The 15,795-nt window shown below is 42.1% G+C and overlaps 1 protein-coding gene across 5 annotated transcripts in view; it reads left to right on the forward strand.

Annotated features, from left to right (window-relative positions):
* Window positions 1–15,795, forward strand: part of anos1b (anosmin 1b) — a 41,688-nt gene that overhangs the window by 12,635 nt on the left and 13,258 nt on the right. For 3 of the 5 annotated variants that reach the window (XM_076761819.1, XM_076721363.1, XM_076761827.1), the window contains exons 3-6: window positions 10,419–10,481; window positions 11,163–11,370; window positions 12,398–12,582; window positions 14,514–14,643. In XM_076761819.1, the coding sequence (XP_076617934.1) occupies window positions 10,419–10,481; window positions 11,163–11,370; window positions 12,398–12,582; window positions 14,514–14,643 (586 nt within the window). The remainder of the gene's footprint in view (window positions 1–10,418; window positions 10,482–11,162; window positions 11,371–12,397; window positions 12,583–14,513; window positions 14,644–15,795) is intronic. The other 2 variants (XM_076761835.1, XM_076721355.1) reach the window with 2 other exon arrangements.

Raw genomic sequence — 15,795 nt, forward strand, 5'->3', positions numbered from 1 at the left:
CAAAGATGGAAACATAAGTCCAAGAAAATGTCTTCAGTACTGGAAAAAAGTACTGGAGGAAATTTATTTTGATCGCCAAACAAAAACAAAGCGACGACCTTTTACTCACTGACCTTAACTTACTCAATATTAATGACTTGCTGAGAGATTCTGTCTGGTCTCTTATTGATGTGTTTCCTGAACTCTCCGTTCAGGTTCAGACCTTTTTAAAAGCTTCATCCCGGCTGAAAGCACACCTGAACCGTATTTTACTTCTCGCAACATTTCCAAGCTTTGCCACAAATTCACATGACAGTCGCTTAAAGGGAAAGCAAGAAACAGGCGTGAGAGCGCTTCTTCTGTACAGCGCGTATATCAGCAATGCGTGTATGCTGAGGTCAGCTGGGGTTAATGTCAACAACAGCCGAGAACATGCCCCCCCCCCCCAAAAAAAAACCTCCTACCAACAGACTGTTTCAGGGGGACGCCACACTGAGCAAAACATCTGACATCAGCTTTGAGCTTTGCCGAGCCCCCCTCGCCACCTCCACCAGAAACACAAACACACACAGCTGCTTTGACCTTACACAGACTTATCTGCGTCCTTTCTTTCCTGCCCTCTCTCCCTTCCTTTGTTTCTATTCCTGATGTTTAGAGTTCAACAAAGAAACAGAGAGAATGAGAACGGAAAATATTTTCGAGTTTAATACCATGTCTAAACTTTACTGCCCTGGCTTCGTGTCTTGCTGTTGTCTATGTGTGAATGCAGTGTGGCACTATGCTGTAAGCGGCGTCCAACAACAGTCTCTGAATCTGGCCAGTGGGAGCTGACGCTGTGTAAACCACAATTTTCCTTTCAGGCGGGCTGATACTGCGCAGACATGCACAGTGTCTCTTCTTGCTTGTTTGAATTGCAAAGTTATTAATTCTTACCCTTTTACAGTCTGTTGAAAGTGGCTCCAGCCCAATTTGTAAAAGTCAGCACGGCAGGCCAACAAAAATAAATTAGAAGAGAAAAGCACATATCCCAGTCCTGAGCAATAATTGCCAAGATTAATCAAAATAATGAATTATACAGTGGAGGAAGCCCAACGCTGTTTAATGCTCCCAAGGTATGTATATTTGTTAACAGGATATGTGGGAGATGTTTAGGCCGTGCTATTTTCTTATTGATTATCCACCTTGGGAGCAATGAGCTACGCAAAGAGCGCAGGCCACTTTATTATTGTTTTATTAGGCTAACGAATACTCCCAGGTTTCTGTTCCACTCTGTCATATTTATTCTGCGTTCGTTGCAGTAACATGTTTGATACCAGAAGAATCGATGCCAACAGTGTTTGAAATCATAATGAACTACAGAGAGACGGGGCCGGATATTGGATTCACTTTTCATTTTTCCTCTAGCGCCACCATGAGGTTAACATCTGTGGTTTTGTTTCATCCATCCAAAAGTTGTTGGAAATTTTGTCCTCACATTCGTGATCCCCTCCGGATGGATTTTACTAACTATGGAGATCTCCTGACTTTTCAGCAAGGGCCGTCGTCAGGTCAAAATAGAGGTTTGTTTGGTTTGTGATCAGCCTCAGCTGCAAATCTTAGCATGCTAACATGCTAAAGTAAGATGGTGAACATTGTACACATCATACCTGCAGAGAATCAGCATGTTAGCACAATGACTGGTATTATTTTGAAGGCATTTTACAGCTTCACAGAGTGGTTAATGGTAGTACTGACATGACACAGGTTTCTCTAAGCAATGCTGCACTTTTTTTGATACCTTTTAGTCATATAAACAGAAGACAAAGTTCTCAGTGTTTTATGGCATTAAGTATAGCCAGAAAAGAAGCTGGCCTGTATAAAACACAGTCTGATTCGGCAGTGACAGTTTGATTTAAATTCAGAAAATATCTGATTAAAGAATAAACAGATCTGAACAGACTTTCAGTTCCAGCTGTCAGTGCTTGACAGGTTTTGTGAATTGGAGCACCGGACTGCATTGATGTGGACCAAAACATCGTTAAGGTGTAATACCCAGCCTCAGTCTGGACCATTTTCGAAGGAGTGAGCCAGAGGGGAGGAAGTAGTGAGCCCACTGGTTCGTGATGTGATGGAGGACAAATTCTGCACAGTTTGATTTTCAGACTTTTCTCTCGGGGGAGCTACATTTTTCTTATGTTTATAAACCCAATTTTAGAGCTATTAGTAAGGCAAATCTAACAAAATGTGACTCAACCTACATTCCGCTGCAGGATCTCATAAAGCCGCTTGGCAGTGTAGCATATTCAATAACTTTTGACTAAGACTTTTACAGAATAATGTGGGGACTGGTATTGCTTTTCCCTCAGCTCCTTTTTGGGTCCTTACGCAGACTTGGAGCAGTGCTGAACTCGGTTGTTCTCACTGAGTTTTAACATGTGTAACACATAGTCAATCTGTCCGCTCACAGTCGCACACCCACACACACTAAATGGTGCACTGTGAAACTAAAGGATTCGTTTAATTTCCCATGTCATCTATTTCTCATACGTAGCTGAAAGCTTGGAGTGATCCGCTATATCACAGGGAAACGGCACATGGAAAAACTCAAGTATTTTAAAATCGTCATGTGTTTGAATAGTTTTTAGAAACTTCATTCCTTTTTCTTTAATCATCTTCCTTCTCAAAGTCTGAGGAGCATTTGGTTATAAAAAACAACTAATTAAAAACTTACATTTAAAAGTAAATGTAAATATAGAGGAGGCTGTAACGTGCATCAGTGCTCTGCATTGATGTATAATTAGTCTTCCAAACTCTGTGTATTATATGAGATCTTTGATTGTAGGACATTCTGACAGATAGGAGGCAATTATTTATACATGAAGGATGTTTAAAGAAGAGCCTGAAAGAGGATAAAACACAATTTCTCTAAAATGACTCCTCCGGTGAGTGGAGTGTGGTTACAGTACAAACAGGGTAGGAAAAGAGAAAAAGCATGAAAGAAACGAGACAACAGATAAAGGTAAGCATTGCCTGATCGACTCTTTGCTTTATCTGTGCTTCGTTACATCAGGGCCTGAGACCTCCCTATTGAAGCCACACACACACACACACACACACACAAGCATGCACACACCCACCAGGCAGATGTTGCCTCAACACATATGGTTTGTGTCACATCATTGGTGGATTCACTCTCATGGAAACACACATGGGAGTTCACTAAAAGTGAACTACAGCCCTCACTCAATTCCTCCATCTGTCCATCTCCTCCTTCTTTTATCTCTTTGCTTCTCTCTCAAACACACACACACGCAGGTTAGACATAGAAATGGGTACCAGGTGTGTGAGTGTGTGTGTGTACGTGTGTGTCCACTAACAAACAGAGCTGATGCAGAGCAAAGAAGCAGAGCTATGAAGTCGCTGTTACTCTTCGTCTTATCATCTCCCTCATTCCTCATAACTTGTTCTTAAGATGTTCAAATTGCTTGTAATACCAGTCTGAATAGCTCTGCCACAGCCACTATTTGCTGTTGGCGGTTCCATCGCTGACTCCTTCTGTCCACGTGTCCTTGAGCAAGATGCTGAATGTGTGAATGAGAGCTGTCCTTCAAGGTAGAAAAGCGCTATATAAGCACATTTAACATTTTAGCCTTAGTTTGGTAGCTGTCACATCATACTGGAAGGGAGAACTCTACTGAACACGCTCTACTCTTCCTTTGAGTCAGCTTAACCTTAAACTGATAACATTTTCTTCACTCTCTGATGATTCTCAGTCATCCAGCTCATTGTTCTACATGGAGGCCTGAATCTGTAGGGCAACCTGACTTGGTTGTAGACACTTGAAACATTATCCCTGTCATTGATACTGCTCGGGTTGTTAGTGCTCCTGGCCGTTTAACGGCAGTCATTGGAGTCACCTGAGGCCAAGTGTGAATGACAGTCGGAGTTGTCACATGAAGCCAACTGTTTGTTAAATCTCCTGGGACGGACTGCAAGGAGAGCGTTGAAGTTTGAGGATCAGTCGCAGACCTCCTCCTCTGTCAGGGATGGTTTCTCTGTTTTAGCTGTCATACATCTAATGAGAGGCTGTTTGGTTCCTGCATAAAGAGCACAGGAATAATTCCCCACTCGCCCCTAATTCTCTCTATAAATATTTGTATGAAAGTATTGAAATGTTTTCTGGAGAAAATTCTTTAGCCATCTATTGTCCATCACTCATATGGGTTGTGATGGCACAAGGATAGGCACAGTAGCCCAAATGTCCTTATGTCCAGCTTCTCCTCATGGTGGCTCCTAAAACAATTGTGGTACCTCCATTGTCTTCTTGGTTTCCTTTGGGGTTTCCTCCCCGTTGCGAATGAATATGTCTATAGGGAGCTGTCCAGGTAGCGTCTCAGCATGTGTGGCCTCAGACAAGCTGTAAAGAAAATTTCTTTCAGCTGCTTGAATCCACAATCTCATTCTTTTGATCTCTACCCACAGCTCATGAACACAGGTGAGGGCTGGAGCATATATGGCTTGGTTAAGTGAGAGCTTTGTCTTTGGGCTCAGGTCCACCTTCACATACACCAACACCTACTGCTGCTGCAGTGTGCAACAATCCACCTTTGAACACATGCTCCATCGTACTGGTTCTCCAGCAGAGTACCATGGCCTCAGACTGGAAGGGGCTGAATCTCTCCTCGTTTGCCTCTCACTCTACTGCTGTAAGCAAAAGGAAACGATAGAAGAAGATAATGCTGGAAAGAGTCTCAGCAAGCAGGAAGTCATCTCTCTGTGCCAGTCTGAAGCCCCCTTTCCCACTCTCCTCCTTAGATTTGGACAGCCCAGTACAACAGCTGCAAACAACAGCTTGCTAGCCATATGTATAAATTTGCTGTCTTCTCCTTTTCCCACTGTCACTTCCATTCCCTCTGCAGTTCAAACTTCAGTACTTTAATCTGATGTCTTGTTGGGATATATCACAACAACCAACACATCCTTTATTGCCCACACGTTCTTCCTGTCTCTGTCCAAAGCAGAGTAGTCAGCATCCTTTTAGTAGATTTATTGTGGATGGAGAGAAAGAAAATGATCAGGGGACTCACAGAGAGGCGAAGCTCTGGCAGGTTTTTGTTGAGGGCACATGTGGTTTGAGAGGTGTGGAAATAAACCACTGAACTATCTGAAGCATTTGTCTTTTTGACCGTCCTCTTGATCTCTTCTTCTTCATCCTCTGTTCTCTTCTCCGCAGCCTCTCCTCTCCTCTCACCAGCTGCCAACTGAAGCTCGCTCTGGTTGTTGTACATGTTTTTCCAAAGGTCTGGCGAAAGTCTAACATGCTTTTCAAAGGGATTTTTGGAATTTGTTTGGCTACTTTTCACTCATGTACCTCAAAGCCTGACGTGTGTGTATCTGTGTGCATGTGTATGCATACAGTATATGTATGTATTTGCACATTCAAACTGGAAAACAAGCATGTTTACATCCTCAGAGATGCTCTGCAGAGTCGCATTTAGCATAAAAGTGCAGTTACACATAATCTTGACTGTAAAAAGCTTATTTAATGAATAGAATATGCAGCCATTCAATATTGCATAGTACATATGGTATTACATTATATGTGAATGTAGCACTGTATCATCAATAAATCAACGCTCATAAAACACCTTTAACCTCCAGTCAGTATGTGAAATCAGCCACTGAACTGCATTTTACAATGTGGGCCACCAGGTCAGATTTCGCAGGAAATCTGCTGGATTACTTTGCAGGAGAAAACATGAAGAGGATGCTGTTCTTCACTTCAAACAGAGCTTTCAGGTTCTCAAAATAGCTGATGTTGGAAGATGAGAAACGCTGATGGAAAATAGCTTTCAAGTTATCTTTTGTTTTTTTAAGGTGAATACGAGAATATTTTACAGAAGAAGAAACGTCCTTTGTTGCGAGAAGTTCATTTGAAATTTTGTCCCAACTTTAAGAGATACTTGCTAATACCACACGGGCTAATACCAGAACCCTGAGACTGAGGCCTGCAGTCACTGATAGAATTTTACAACTCTCATTTTTCAACCATGATTATACATCATGGAGACTGACTGATATTTAATATTGCCCGTTGTAGTATTAAGGTAATGAAAACAGCATAACTAATTTGAAAAGTATACAAATGGATAGTTTTTATATTGCCACTGATAAACTGAAGGAATAGTACAAACAACACCCAATCCTAAATGCTACACATATGGACTGTAAGGTGGAAGATATAAAATAAACTCTGAACAGTTGATGACAAGCTGAACACATAAATTAGCATGTATAGTTTTTCACATTGCACCCTCTGAACTGGTGAGCGTGGATGGAGAATGAGCACATCTGGTCTGTTGCTGTCTGCCTTTGTCCCTCTTCCTCTCCACCTTTTCTCTGGACCTGTTTCACTATTTGTCTTTCATCTCTTCTCTCCTTTTCAACGGACACTCACTTCTCTCCCCCCTCTATCCACTCCGAAACCACATCTCACCTCCCTTCCCTCTCCCATTTCCTCTCCTCCCTCTCGCTGAGTGTGCCTGTCATCCCTCTATCGTGGCAGGTGAGGCCATAAAACAGCAGGAGAGGCCAGAGGAGGGCCAGCAGACAAGGTGTGCGTGTGATTAATTGTTATACACATATCTGAGGAGCTCCTATGCGAACCGTGCGCACACACAGACACATACACGGTCATTAATCTCGCCGCTGTTGTTACAGTGTGTGCAGTGGTGTGTTAAACAGTAACATCTCTGACCTCTGACCTCTGCTGTGTCTACTGCTCTCTCTCTCGCACACATAACTCATCATGTCGCCTTCAAGGCCAAACGTGTCTCTCAGCTCCTCTAACACAAATACAGTGTGTGTATACTTTGCAGTGATTTACAACATCTAAGTGATATTTGAGAGTGTAAGGTGTGCACTGGATACATACCACAAGTATGTTCATCTTAAATCCATTCGTCTCGACTCCCCCTCTCTCCCCTCTCTCGCCTTTCTCTCCCAGCTGTTCTATCGACTATGTCAAATAAGAAATACTCACATTCATTACTGTAGTAAAACAAGTAAAAACACTCTGTCACACGAGAACATTTTGTGTTAATAATGTAATAAGTAAGTAATAAGTATTACAGTATATCACTGTGATTGGCAAAGTATCAATTGTTAAAGTAGAAGAAGGAGAGGTATTGAGCTGAAGCAAGGAAGGAGGTAGAGGAGGGCAGCACATAGATGAGAGGTCATGGAGGAGAAGAAGAGCAGTGATAATGTGAAGACAGGAGACAAAAAGAACAGAGGATTATTGAAAGGGATGGGAGGGGGAGACGGGGGTAGGGGAGGGTAAAGGACGAGAGGAGAGGAATGAAAAATTAAACATGTCTGTAACTGATCAAAGTGGCAGCAAAAGAGGAGGGGGAGGGTTGGATGCAAGAGGGAGCGTGTGTGTGTGCGTGTGTGTGTGCGTGTGTCTGAGTGTGTGTATGTATGAGGTGTTTTTGGGGAGATTTTGACAACCTGAGCAGCACGTGGTCGAATGAAGAGACCCATGAGATCTCCTTGAAGAAACACATCACACTTCAAGATCTGGTTACAATAGCGTGTGTGTGTGTGTGTGTGTGTGTGTGTGTGTGTGTGTGTGTGTGTGTCTCGTATTATCTCCCTGTCTCCTCATACCCAGACTGCTTGAGGAATGCATAATTAACTTACAGAGAAGAAAAAGGGAAAATAAGTTAAAGTGATGCTTCTCTCAGATTTCTTCTTCTGTGGTTGAAAGCTTCAGAGGAGGCTGCAGAAAGTTTGGAATTCGCTTCCTCATGGAGAACAATGGCAGTTTTAATTGATTCAAATGTGAGAAGTCCGTAGAAACTTGCAGCGAATGCAGCACACGTTGCATCGTTGCTGTCCCTCTGTCTGGTGGGGGAGTTACAGTCAGTCCAAAATATTCTTGTTGATCAATGAGCAGCAGATAGACAGTCTGACATTGGCGGAATGATCGTTTTCCAGTACTCTAAATACCAAGGCCCCTCAGACTGGATGTGATGCCTAAAGGGGCTTGTGTCCAAACACCTGCAGTACTACTTGACTACTACTGCCTACCTGAGAGACCACACACCTACAAAGCGAACAAACTGATGTGCATTAACTCTCCTGAAAAGCTGCAAATTTATCACATTTTACTCTCAGATCCGGACTTCTGTCCCTCTGCTTCTTCTGTATGACATGGTGTGCCACTCTCGCCCAATCATACAATGTATATACCTGATGATCGTTTTCATTGTCAGTTATTTTCCTGATTATTTGTTTGGCCTATAAAATGTTCCAGAGCCCAAGGTGACATTTTCTTTTTTTTTTTTCTTTTTGTCAGACTAGTGCTCCAAAACTCAATTGTATGAACTTCTATAATGTTATCAGAACATTTCTAACGTATGACTTCAGCAAATTACAGGATACAATATGTGCTTAACTGGTGTTTACAGTCTGCAGATGAATGCAGGTACCTGCTCACAAAAAAAGGACAGAGGGCAGGAAACTGTGTCAAAGCAAGCAAACAAACTTTATCCATATATTTGTCATCACCTATTAATCAGATATAAAAGAAGGTACAATAACTGTATGAACAATGAAAAAGCCATAGAAAACTAATTAGATTTACTTTTTAAACACCGATTTCAGTAAGTGCTTGGAAAATAGTGAACATATGGATGGAGAGCATAGAGTAGAAGGAGTCTGAACTGTTTCTCTCAATATTTGGATTTTCATACAGTCACTACTGGAATCCATTGTAACCTACGTCAGTCTAAGCTGACCACAGCCTTCGCTCCCTCTGGAGACGCAAACTGCAAACTTTTTACAGCAGCTTTTCATGCCTACAGAGCAAGCGTGTTTAATACTCAAGAGAGAGATTTGGGGTGGAGTATCACTTTAAGCAAACCCAAACTTTTTCTTCCATGACTTAAATGAAATGGCCCGACTGAACAACATTAAACAGCTATCATGCTTCGTGCTGAGACTCCATTTTATGTCCTAGAAGTTAAGAAACCAGCAAAATGTGGATTTGGTTTTTGATGCTGTATGAATCCCCGTGACAAGTTACAATGTAGTGTTTGCCCTTTATTTTGTCGATCAAATGAACGCTTACATGGTCTTAAATGCAGTGTGATGATAACCCTAAAAGCCTGCTTGTCATTCGAAGTATTCATAGTCATCAGTCTGCAAACTAGCCTGTTTAACGCAGCTTTCAAAGACAGACTTCTTTCATCCAACAGTAGCCATTTATTTGTGCAAAGATGAAGTTTTTATGGCTTTTTGTTGATTCTGTTTGCTCCCCTGGAATCATTGCGATGGAATAAATTGCAGAAATGATTGAAGCCAGGCACGCTGGGGAGCTGAGGCAGACAGACAGACAGAGGGAGTGAGTGAGGAGGGGGGAGGAGGTTGGGGGTGAAACCGCAGTTTTTATATGTTGTCTGGTTTTAATTTGGTAAGAGTCATCATTCACCAGTTCACTGAGGTGGCAAACCAGATGAGTGTGTGCTTCAGGAGTGTGTGCATGTTGCTTTTGTGTTCCCTACCTGCACAAATGGCACCATCTCTTCAAACAATCTGACACTTTTCTCCTTGTTCTTACACCATTTCTTTTTCTTCAAACCTGAGCTCTTTCAAGGAATAGTCAGACATTTGGGGAAATATGCCTACTTTTCCTTTCTGGTGTACTTAGTTTGTATGATTGTTGGCATTCTTCAAAGTGTCCATTAAATGTAGGGCTACAGTCAGTAACAGGTTAGCTTAGCTGCGCACAGACTGGCAGCAAGGGGAAAGCGCTAGCCTGCATGCTGTCTGGAGGTAACAAAATATGTCTACCAACACCTTTGAAGCTCACCAATTACCATTTTTTATAACTGGCAGGGACCAGTTGTCTGGCAATCAGTGAAAAAGAGACTCCAGTTGGACTTTTCCATCATGTTGCATGGTGTCAGATGGGTTTCGTCATCACTCAGGGACGATTAGATGACATGAAAATCATAGAAACGGCTGAAAATCTATGATGCTAAGTAGCTGCTACCACCTGTTGCACAGTGCAATAATAAATGGCTCTGAAGAGGACACTGCTTTCATCATCCATCCATGACAACTGTGTCATCAGTTCGAGACCCTCCTTTAAGTGGGTTGCCCCATCGTAATGCAGTAACAAATCAGCTGTCAGACTAGCTTTTTCCTCCTCTTTCCAGTCTTTTTGCTAAGCTAAGCTAACCGGCTGCAGGCCGTACCTTTATATTGAACGGACAGACTCGAGCGCTGGAAAAACCACTGCTATGAGAAGGTGTAGATGTACACGTTTAGTTTTTTACTATTTTTATCATGTGTGATGAAACAAGTGTCAACTGTATCTGCAGTGTTAAAAAAAGTGTTCTGTGCCTAAAGCCTCAGATTTTGTATTCTTATATTTGTTTGTTTATGTGTAGTGCCTTCAGCCATGCAAAGATCTGTGGGAAACAAGGAAGGTGCTTTCTCCAAAGTCCTGTGAGGTAAGACAGAAAGACAGTGTGTGTGTGTGTGTGTGTGTTTGTGTGTGTGTATAAGTCGCAACACCCTCGGTGGCAGCGTCACTCCGCCTGCACCAGAAATTTGCTTTTGTTGGCACCATGAAGCAGTTTTTTTTGACTGTGTATGCCACGAATGAGCTTTCCTGTGTGTGTTTATGCAAGCTTACGTGTGTTATGAATAACATGTTTGTGAGCTTTTGAGTGTATACATGTGAAAGTGTGCATCGGTTCCCTGTGTATCTTGTGTGTGTGGCCCTAAATGATTATTTGCAAAGCCAGTCACTGTGGTCTTCAGATTAGTTTTTCATCACAATAGCTGAAGCATGTTACTGGCTGGATGGATGACTGGCGGGCTGGTTAGGAACACTGGGTAATTCAGAGCTATTAGCTAAAGCTTGTGTTTACATTTTGCAGATCTGCAGCCTTGCGCACGCACGCACACACACACACACACACACACACACACACACACAGTTATACACCCCCCTTCACACAAGATCTCAAGGGCTGCCTTCAAAGTCAGTAGGAGTTTACCAAAGGAAGCACTTTCACCTCTGCTGTGTGTTTTTCTGCCCCCATATTCGTGTTTATACATTACGTACATCCTATTTCCGTTGTGTGTCAACTGTAGTAATAACATTTCCCCGCTGGCCTTTCTCTCAGAAGCAGACGGAGTGTGTGACGAGCAGGGAGTTTCTGACCTCCCTGAGGTCGTCCCGTCAGGGCGACTGTCCTCCGCCTCAGCGAGCCACCGGGTTCGCCGCAGCCTGTGTGGAGAGCTGCTCATCAGACCAGCATTGTCCTTCCCCCAGGAAATGCTGCTCTAATGGCTGTGGACACACTTGCCAAGCCCCAGCCAATCTATATAAAGGTAAAGGCAAGTCCCTGGCAGCCGGCTGGGACTTGTTTAAAACATCTTGTGGGCTCTGTTATAAGAGGCTGCTGCACTGAAATGGTTTAAAGAAAAAATGTTTTGTATTGTTTGACACTGTGCTAATTCAAAGTGATGATGCTGATTTTTTTTTTCATGAATTCAAAGGATCTCTGATATTTTTACTCATGACACTGAACATGCTTTTAGCTGTTTCTTTGGAAGAGATGCACTTCTAATATTTACCTAGCTCTTGTTCCTGTCTTTAGTTAGTTTGGTTAATAGTGTCTGCCAAATGAATTAAATGTGTTTTAATGTAATAAAGATCCTTGCCTGGGCAGCCATAATAATTGATTCATTCATAAAATAAGATATTGTTTGAGTGATGCTTTATCAGTTTTGTGATATGTTACTCTGATCTGCACATTTAAGACCACTGATGAAGTCATTTTTAGCTTATGAAATAACAAATGAGAAACACTTTATATTCAGATGCTCATATTCACCATTAACTAGTTGCTTATTAACATGCATATTTGTAGCATATTGGCACTTTATTAGTCATTATAAAGCTCTTATTAATGCCTTATTCTGCATGACCATATTCGCTAATTTTGGGCTGTTGACTAAGAGTTGGCCCTCAACCTCCTGATTACTGCTTATTGATTGTAAATAAGGAAGTTGTTGTGCATGAATTACATAATAACCTAACCCCAAGCCTCAGAATAAGGCATTAATAAGTGTTTTATAATGACTAATAAGAAGCCAATATGATATATATGCATGCTTAATAAGCAAGTGGTTAATGGTGAATATATGTACCTTCATATAAACTAGCACCAACAATAAGAGCGTGACCAATAGGATCATTGTAATTATTATTTATAATGGTATTAATTGACTTGTTATTTGATGTTATTTAAATGCCCTTTGATATACTGTCAAATAACGTCACTTTTCTGTTTTGGCTTTCTACATAAGAATATAATATTAACCCTGATTTAAATCATGTCCGTCTCTCTTGCAGGGGTTCCTCTGAAGCCTCGCAGAGAGATGAGCTTCGTGGAGGATTCAGAGGGCCATGCGAAGGTGGCGTGGGTGTCAAAGTTCAACGTCAGCGTGGAGCCCATCGTTTACATGCTCCAGTCCCGCTGGAACATCGGGATTCACCCCAGTGAAGACCACGCCTCTCCGTGGACTACTGTTGCCATGGTAACTACAGGAACCAGCAGCCTCTCACCTTTCATTGTCATATGAGGATTAGAAAGTTTTAGACATGGAAGTAATGGAGATTCAGAAAGGAAATACTCATTGACTCAGGAGCTGATGTGCGGCACACAGTGATCCTTATAGAAATGTGCTTTTTCACTCGTGTTTTGATTGTTTTCTGAAGAATCACAGCATCATCCTGTTTATCTGTGTACGGGGGGATATTAGCTGTGAGGATGTTGATGTCAGGAAGCTGATTGCTAGAAGAAACCCATGTCCCATGAGTCACTGAAGCAATAAAAATGGTTCCCTGTGCCTTTAACAGTGGAACAACGCCACAAAGTTTGTAACATATCTTTACCTCATAACTCTCAATTTGCCTCGAATGATGAAACTTCTCAGCTATGGAGATGGATGTTAGACTCTGTTTCCACCTCATCTGTCTGCTGCCTTGCTGTCTAAACCTCTCCACCCCAGCCAGTCTCCCATTCTGCCAGGGTAAACCGTACGTCTGTGTGTGTGTGTTTGAGTGAGTGTGTGTGTGTGTGTGTGTGTGCACTGTACATCCATGTGTGTGTGCCTGTGTGAGGTTAGGTAAATAAGCAGAGCTTAAAAAGGAACCACAGGCAGCCACAGTCGTTCCACCGGCTGACTCTGAATGACTGAATGCTCATTATAGACTTAAATAGATGGCAGCTAGTGTGTGTGTGTGTGTGTGTGTGTGTGTGTGTGTGTGTGTGTGGGTGTGTGTGTGTGTATGTGTGTGTGTGTGTGTGTGTGTGTGTGTGGATGAGTAGATTTTAAGCAGTGATTACATTTTCACTGTCAGGGAGACAAAACATGTGAATCCTTAGCAATTTTAACCATAATTTTGGCGAATCATTTAATTTCACTATTATCAGATGGAATTCCAATCTGACTGTGTTCATCTGACTTTCCAGCTCATTAACTCCTGAAACTTATATGCCTGAAAGTATGCAGAGCGTTATGTCATGTTTTTGAAAGAAGATAGTATGGATATGTGAGAGATGACAGAACATTTGGGCTTGGATTGACGTGAACTCTTCCTATTTACAATGAAGACAATCATAATAACAGTGAATTTAGTGTTGAATCAGTATTACATTTGTGGGACCTGGAATCATGTTTAATGAATAGCTCGACTTTTGGGGAAATGTGCATATTTTCTTTCTTGCTGAGATGAATGAGATTGATAACACTCTCATACATGTATGTTAAATATGAAGCTGCCGTCATCAGCATGTTAGCTTAGCTTAGCACAAAGACTGGAAACAGAGGGAAACAGCTAGCCGGTCTCGTTCCGAAAATAAGAGAATCTGCCTACCACCACCTGTAAAGCTCCAATCAACATGTTACATCTTGTGTGTTTAATCTGTACTAAAAACAACACGTTGTTTTATGGAGGCTTATGTGCTGCACTCTTTCTGGGCTAAACACAGTCACTTCCAAGAAATAGTCCAGCCTGAGATATAACTTCTTAATTAGTGAGCTTTAGAGGTGCTGGTAAGCAGATTTCTGTTACAGTTGGACAGAGACATGCTAGCTGTTTCCCCTGTTTTTAGTCATTATGCTAAGCTACTCAACTGATTGCTGTAGCCATGACAGTCAGACATGAGAGTAGTCGCATCTTCTTTTAACTCTCAGTAAGAAAGCGAGTAAGTGTATTTCCCAAAATGTCAAACTATTCCTGTAAATATTGGGACTTCATGTAATCTTCATATAATACTTGTTTAGCAAAATGGAACATGAAGCTGTTTCACCTGTAACCACATGTAAGAGTGATGTCACAGTGTCCTAGAGTACACCTGTAGTAAGGTGAGGAGGTTAACCACTGGCTGTCTGGGATTAGGGTTAAGTAAGTAGTTCTGTTGTGCATGTAGTCATTGTTACATGTGATGTGTTTGAATCTTTAGACCCTTTCTGAAGATGTGGTTCTGTCAGATTTGAGACCTCAGCGCTGGTACCAGTTCAGAGTGGCAGCCATAAACAGCCACGGCAGCAGAGGCTTCACCACGCCCAGCAAACACTACATCTCCAGTAAAGGTAACGCAAACACAACGTTCGGTCTGAACGCATGCTCTCATTTTCTTTAGAGGGCTGTTATGATGGTCCCACGGAGAGCGACGATTCATCCTGCGTGTTTCCATAATGTACCTGTGAATCCTGATATTCTGTCACGAGACACTGAGCAAAACACAGATTCTTGTGTTCCTTTGTGTCATTTTATGAGAGATGTTACACCACTCTGAGGAAAAGCCAGAAACCCAGGAACATTTCCCTTCCTGTCCTTCCCTGTTCTTTCTCTCTCTTTCACTCACAGTTGATGGATAAGGTACGCACAGCAGGAAAACTATCAGGCAGTCCATAAAACACAGACAGGAAGCAGAAAATACACACAACTACACGTGCACATATTCTCTCATACGTGTACCGTACGCGTACTCATTCAGGTGGTTTAGTGCCAGAGTGAAATCCCTGGAGTGGGTCAGTGAGACAGAGGGAGAGTAAGACAGGCACACACACACACACACACACACACACACACACACACACACACACACACACACACACACACACACTGTAGGAGGTCCTCACTCTAATGCTTAGCAGACTTAGGTCATATTGGTGTTGCGCCAGGATTGGCTAGTGATATGAGTCCCCTGCCAGGATTGGCTACAGCATATTTGTATGTGAATAATGACTTCAGGTTGGACCGAACTTTGGAAAAAGGTTCTTTATCAATTGAGCACTTATGGGAGATTATGAAGAGGTGTCTGCGATTGCATTTTCCATCGCCTTCAACAAAACACCAAGTAGTACAATTCCTCATGTCTCCAGTAGAGTTTAGAGAACATACAACGTGTTCGAGGAATATTTGGACATTTAGGAAATATTCTTATTCTTGCTGAGAGTTAGATGAGAAAATTGATACTACTCTCCTGTCTGTCTGTTATATACAAAGCTGGAATAATGCTTCTCATGTGTAAGTGAATGTGAAGAGGTGCTGTTTTATTAGACGTAAGAGTATAGCGTATGGGTCCATTTCTAAACAGTGTCATGTTTAACAAGCCACAGTGTAAAGAAAACAGAGGATATTCGGAAAAGGAAATCAGTTTCAACCCAGTGACAGTGTGTACAAACCACGACAACTATGAAACATCTTGAGCCTATAGCCAGCAGCCAGTTAGCTTATCT

The sequence above is a fragment of the Chaetodon auriga genome, chromosome 3 (genome assembly GCF_051107435.1).
Source record: "Chaetodon auriga isolate fChaAug3 chromosome 3, fChaAug3.hap1, whole genome shotgun sequence".
Taxonomy (NCBI): Eukaryota; Metazoa; Chordata; class Actinopteri; order Chaetodontiformes; family Chaetodontidae; genus Chaetodon; species Chaetodon auriga.